Raw genomic sequence first — 6,917 nt, 5'->3', positions numbered from 1 at the left:
GGTGAGAACACGTCCTATACCATGAACTTCAGGTGAGATTGCAGGGATACTGCAAAGACTTGGACAGCTCTCCACTGATGGTGGCCAACGGATGGAAACTCTAGATCTCCCCTATTTCTATCTTGAGAACACAGAAGTATATTCAAGTGGGGGAGCACAACGATAACAAAAGAAAAGATCATATTTAATTCCAAAATAAAATTGAAAACAAACTTCTATTCCAGCCTATTTGTTTGGAATGTCTAGAAGGAATGGAAAACCATCCCAACTTGTACAACTATCCACAGTCCCAAAGAGAATTTGGGTGGCAGGTAGAGCCTGATCTCTTGGACCTGATCCTAGAGTGGCTTGTTGTATTCGTGTTAAAGAGCCTGAGTGAGCCTGTCTGGGTCTGCAGCAGACCTAGGGAAGCTCTTGGAAAACAAGAGGCACATTAACACTAGTTTCAGTAACAACATAGAGTGGCCTAATGTCACTTCTTTCAACTTGAAAATAAAATTAAAAAAATCTAGAAAGCAGAATATGGAACTGGCCAATGATGTTCAGAGAAGAAGAGAAAGGAAGTTTTCCGGGATCATGGTGGGGAGAGGATTGGAAGGAGAAGAGGGGGGATATGAAAGAGCAGAGACTGGGAGTGAGTGCAAAAAACTGGCATCTCTCCTTTAAATATATCCTTCAAATCAACTCTTTATATAAACCCAGCCCTGATTTAGGTGGGAGTTTTTCTTCTCCTTTTTGCTTTTTGGCCTGAGAAGCATTGCCAGTTAAGCATATCAATTTAGGCAACAAGTGACTTTTTATGGTAGCCTAAGAAAGGATGTCCTACTTTATAGAAACCCTTACTTATTAGATTCAATCTCTTCTATTACAAGTACCCTTTGGAAGTTCCAGAATTAATGGGACATCCTGACTGATGAATAAATGCCACATAGGACTTGCCAAGTGGGGTAAGATATGAGATCAGAGGTTATAGCCATTATTCTCTTGTTTGGCCATAAACTTGCCTATCTGGTGATAAGACTCCAATGGTGGGAAGCCCTGTAAATTTTGAGGAATATCCTGAGTGCTTAACTCATCCTGATTAGCAACTGCATCTGGGATAAACAACGGGCTTATTAAGGTAAATACAAATATAGCCATAAAAATAGTTGAGCAGGGTCTATACCACATCCCCTCACCCCCACCTTGCCAACCTGTGCCAATCAGTTGGCCACTGACTACATTCTTTTACCTCCACTGGCTTCTCCATATGTCTTTTGGAGATCATTAATAGGTTCAGCATCTATGAAATGGGATCCCACTATGGTAGGTCATGCAAACTTAATGTGACTTTTCAAAGCCTTTCGTGGGAAAGAAGAGCTGGCTACTAAAACACAAAAGTGGCTGGAACTCCTCCGCTCACAGGTGTGATTCCGGGACAGAAATAACATAGGGTGCCTTCCTTGATCTTCTATGAGTTTGGGGTGAGGAATCCTGAATGGGAGTTTAGAGGTTTTGAGATAAAGACTTTAAGGAGGACAATTCTCAGATCTTCCTGATGAGCTGTAGGGAGCCAGACCTTGCTGGTTTACAGACTGAAAGATCACAGCACAAAGCGTCAAGATGGAAGATGTACAGATGTTTATTATGAATCAGCTTAAACCCCTTTATGCTTTTGACAAAGTGACTTAAAAAAATCATACTGATCAAAGGACCTCCAGGGTTTAATATTTCCAAAACAGATAAATAGCTTACTACAGATAAATAGATTCACCCTTTGGGTGTCTCCCAGAAGCATCTGAGAAGTTTCCAGGGGTCTGTAGAAGGGGATTTGTAACCCGTACCCCCCAATCCCCTACTCTTCTGGAAAGCAATGTCCAGGGATTGGACTGCTGGAGGGGCAACATGGAACCATTTGAGTTTCCTCCCAGGGACCAATCCTCTTAGCCCTGAGGAATGTCCTTAGATGGTGAGCGTTACTTGGGAGGTAGGGTGGGGGAAGAATGGGGATCAGGAATATGTATTTGTGGCGTTTGTTAGAAACGATCCATAGCACATCCCAGGGGATGAAAGACCTCTTGGCAGGAACTGGAACAGTCAAATTCTTGCTGATTATTAACTGGGCCCTCATTTCAGAAAGCAATGCTGTTTTTATACATTGGAACTGACTTTAAAAAAATGAAACACAAAATCATAAAAGAGTAGAAAATTTTATGCTAAAAAAACCTCAGTAAAACAATCAGTAGCACATTGCATTTTTTAAGTGTCCCAGTTCCCTGTAATTGTTACGTATCTAATTTTTTTTTTTCAAAGATAGGTGTTACACCCCAATCTTCATGTCCACATTCTGCAGGTTCCGTGTCTCATCCGCTGTCATAATCTGGTCTGGGGTCTCTGATGACTCCTTGTTCACCAAATGCACCATTTCCTGGGACTTGCTGGCTTCTCCGTTGAGCCCACTTGGTTTTCTGTCGTCCACAGCTCCATTGCCACTGTTGATCACCAGCTTCTTCTTCTGCCCACACCTGATAATTTTTAAGAAATCATATGAGAAAGAGGGTGGTGACTCAATCATATCATTATGATCCTCATCATTGTGGATCGTCATCATCATCACTGCAGCTTATGATGGTCTTAGGATGTGCCAAGCACTGTGCTTAGGCTTTCTCTGCTTTATCTCATTGACTCCTAACAACCAGCACTTCTCAAAGTGAGGTCCCTGACCAGCAGCAAAAGCGTCATCAGAAAATTGTTAGAAATGCAAATTCTCCACCCCACTTCAGACCTATTGGATCAGAAAACTATAGGGGTGGGCGCAGGATTTGTGGTTTAACAAGCCCTTCTGAGGCACAGACAAGTTTGAGAAGCAGCGACCACAACTTTGGGAAGCTGGTGCTGTTATTATTCCCACTAAAGATGAAGAAACCCTGGGGATCAGAAAATTCAGTAATTTACCTGCAAGTTACTCAGCAAATGATAAAAGAGTCAGGATTCACACCCTGGTCTGTCTAACTCTTAAGTTCTAATTCTCCTTCCACCATGCTGCGTAATGGAAATGTTTGCCTCTTGCAAGCACTCAGCTGTTTCTTCAGACTGAGACAAACCACCAACGTGATGACTATAAATCATTCTCATTGTTGTATTTAAGAAAGTCCCACTGCTTCCTCTCTCAGTCAACACTTTATAGGCTTTGTCAGTGTTATTACTGCATGTATTGGGAAGAATAAGACAACATTTTTCTAGAAGAATAAGGCCATATTGATTTTTCCCATAACATTGGTTAATGTCTATATAACCCTGGACATAATTTAACAACACGAGACAAATTACTCACTGTTACTTTAAGATTTCTCAGTAATACTACTTAAGATTCAAATGCAGAAGAAAGTCTTCTATGGAAGGGTATGACCTTGATTGCGTCCCTAGGTGCTGCCATAGCATTGCCTCACCCTACCCAGACTGACACAACACTTCCTCTTTCCTGTAACGTGATCACTGTTAACACACAGGACTCAGATAAACGAAAGCAAGGTTGCACAGCCTCACGACTACGAGTGAAGTGGGGAAGAGGGAATGGACTAGCATTTATTAGACACCTTCAATAAATGTCTGACACTTTATCTGTAATTTCCTGTAATCCTTTCAATAATCCTGCAAAGTAGCTATTATCCCCTTTATACAGCAGTGGAAACTGAGGCCCAGAGAGGTTTAATAACTTGTTTGAGGCGATATAGGGGGTAAGACTGACAGAGTCGATATTCAAATCTAAGCCTTTATAACCAAAAGCTTGGGCTGTGTCTATCAATGCTGCCAACCATCTGGAGATTTGGAAACAGTATGAAGTCGGAATTGTTCACTTTGCCGCTGGATATTTGGAGTTATAGAGACAAAGCCTCTATTATTCATGATCATGAGCCATTCCATGTGGGACTGCCAAAGCCATAAACTTTAATCTCTTGTTTGGGGAAATAGAAATTATACCTCCTCAACAGGAGGTAGATCCTGTCTCCTCTGGCGTGAGCTGACGAGTGTGCGGGGAAGCATGCTTGAATTGTGGAGCAGATTTGTCCAGCCTGGAAATATGGATGGAGCCCATATAGACAATAAGGTGCGTGGTCAAGAGCAGAGCCTTGGAAGACCTTGTTTTGAGACCTTATTGCTGTATGACATGGGGCAACTCACTTAACCTCTCTGAGCCTCAGTTTTCATATCAGGCTATCAAGAGCACCAGTCTCATAGGATGGTAAAAAGCTCTTGAAACAGAGCTTAGTACTCAATAAATGAGTCTATTATTGCTATTACTTGTTGCTCTTATGAATGATGTGGGGTGAGGAAACTAAGGCCTTGGATAAGCACTTAGGACAGTATCTGGAACACAGCATGCTGGTTATAATTGTCAACAGAACAAGAGCCATATGAAGTGCATTTTGCGTGTTTCTTCTGCCTGCCTCCACCTATCTTGTTATATTTATTACGTAGATTACTTAAAAGGAGGAAGGTAGCATACTGCTTGTATTATTTTAAATTCTCAGATGGTGCCCTGTGTTCTTTGAAGGAAAATTGTCTAATTAAAGTAATTCCCATTTGTCTACCCAATGAGTGGTTGAGAGGTGGAATGAAATACTGTGGGAAAGTGATTTATAAGCATAAAAAATAAGTCTGTGCATGGGGGTGGGGCGGGGATTAATGTTATTAATCTAAATTAAGCTGATTCTGAAAGTGGATACTGTCTGACCTGTAGAACATGGGAATATTGCACTTGTGCTTTGGCTCACCCCCACTTCTCTTTGGATTTATGTCTCTCTATTACCTGAGTTCTTGCAGGAGGGTAGGACAATTCTCATAAATAACTCAGTCCAATATTAGAGCTCTAGAGATTTAAAAAGTACCTTTAAAAGAAAAATTCTAGGTTTTTCATTTTTCTTAGTTATAGGAATTCCAGAAGAGATATTAGAGCTCAAGGGGCTTCAGAGACTAGCCAGTCCAACCTCTGCATGATGTCAACCAGACACAGAATCCAAGAAGTCAAGGGTAGTGACCAAAGCCACACCTCTGGTTACAGCACTGCCAGAATCACAACTTGCATCTTCTGACTCCAAAGATCAGAGCCCCTCGCTGCACTGCATCTTGTCTTTATCACCTCTTCCCTTAAATTTCAGGCATTAGCTGAGCACACAGCAACCACACAGTGTGGAAGGAGCCAGACTGGGTTCTTGCCAGGAGAGGGTGGGCAGGCTCGGTGGGGCTTAGAAATCAGGTAACCTACTTTTCGGGCATGGTAGAATTTGCCTTAAAAGATTTAAGTGGGTAACTTAAATGATCTTATGTCTCTTCTACTTGACAATCCTTAAATATATTTAGATTTATTTCACATTGTTTTAGAGCTATGCCATCCAATAAGTAGTCACCAGCCACATTTAGCTATTTAAATTTAAATTAATTGAAATTAAATAAAATTAAAACTTCACTTCTTTAGTCGAGCTAGCCCATTTTTCATGATTATTTATTGGACAGTGCACATATGAACATTTCTACCATCTCAGAAAGTTCAATTGGACAGTGCTGTTCTACAGGGCAAAGCAAGGTCAGGTGAACATAGCTTACAGTGAGCTAGAATGTAGCATAAGAGAAGAAAGACATTTCTAAATCCTGGAGATTTATAGAGGAGACCTACCAAGCAGAGGATGGATGACCACCTGCTGGGGTTTATATAAAAGATGATTATTCCCATGAAAGTGAAGGCTGGTGAAAGCTTTTTCTGCACAATCGGCATAGAAACATTCTTAAATCATTCCTGTTTTTTGATGCCTTCTCTGGTGAGGTCCTCGTGTTTTTTCTCCTCTTCAGACAAACCAGATCAATTCTCTAAGGGAAAGGTGTCTAAAGGTTTCTTCTCTTGGGCCTCATCCAAAATCTTCCAACCCAGCTGACTCCTAAAACACTCTCTCAACCAGAGTGTGTAAAGTATGGTTTGCATTGGACAGGTCTAATGCAAGAACAGCAAGGAGAGCTGTTGTGGATTATGCAGAGATGGGAAAAGCTAAAGAAATAATAGAACCCCCTAAACCAGTGTCTTTAAGATGACGTGACTCACAGATCCCTTCATCACGGAAGCCCTTGGTCAACCCTTGTAGGTCAACTTCAATGATTCTGCACTTTCGTCTTTTAAGCCTGGCACAGAGTATGTTCTTAATAAACATCAGCCAATTTAAATTCAACAAGCCAGTACTGCCACTAAACCTCAAGATTCTTTTATGGAAGGGATTGTTCTCTTTTCATTTTTTATCTTCTCTTCTCACCAGGGCTGATCATCACAGGGGCCATTCGAAAGATTTTGCTGAGAAATGAATCGCCCCATCTTCAGCCAATTTTCTTTGATGAAAATAGGATTCTGTATCTCTCTTAAACATAACACTCAAGGCAGAAAGGCACCAGCCTTTTAAGAGGATTAAAAATGGGCCAGGAGCCTTAGGAACACAGTGTACATTAAGGGGCCTGTGCAGCTGCTAACCACCCTTTAACTGCGTGGCAAATCTGTTTTCAATTATCAAATCAGGACATGGTAATTTATGGCATCCAAGCAGCTACTTTCCCGGTGAGATACTCGCTGTGCCGGATCCTGCGTGTCCCTGTTTGCCTGTTGCTAGGGTGACTGCTGGTCTTGGGAGGGAGTTGGGGAGGGGCCTGAAATGAGGCCCCTTCTCTGCTGCTCACAAGACAGGGGACGACGTGGGAGCTAAGCAGCCACAGTACATGGACTCCAGCTGCTCCTGGGGACAGCTGAGATGCTTCTCTGAGGTCTCTCCCACATCGACAGCATTCAGGGCCAATGTTTCTATGGTGACATGTGCAAAGCTTATGGACTGTATATGTGAGCAAAGTGGTGCATTCTAGTGCCTGGAACAAAAAGGCTGATTTCAAACAATAGGAAATTCATA

General features: G+C 41.9%; 1 protein-coding gene across 11 annotated transcripts in view; it reads right to left on the bottom strand.

Moving 5' to 3' along the window:
• Positions 1 to 1,605: 1,605 nt before the first annotated feature.
• The window catches only part of CD44 (CD44 molecule (IN blood group)), an 84,261-nt gene continuing 78,949 nt past the window's right edge, over positions 1,606 to 6,917 (bottom strand). For all 11 annotated transcript variants that reach the window (XM_063093595.1, XM_063093597.1, XM_063093599.1 and 8 more), the window contains one exon: positions 1,606 to 2,504. In XM_063093595.1, the coding sequence (XP_062949665.1) occupies positions 2,300 to 2,504 (205 nt within the window). In that variant the 3' untranslated portion in view covers positions 1,606 to 2,299. The remainder of the gene's footprint in view (positions 2,505 to 6,917) is intronic.

The sequence above is a fragment of the Cynocephalus volans genome, chromosome 4 (genome assembly GCF_027409185.1).
Source record: "Cynocephalus volans isolate mCynVol1 chromosome 4, mCynVol1.pri, whole genome shotgun sequence".
NCBI classification, from domain to species: domain Eukaryota; kingdom Metazoa; phylum Chordata; class Mammalia; order Dermoptera; family Cynocephalidae; genus Cynocephalus; species Cynocephalus volans.
The sequence above is the reverse complement of the archived record's forward strand: the minus strand, read 5'-3'. Positions and strand labels throughout refer to the sequence as shown.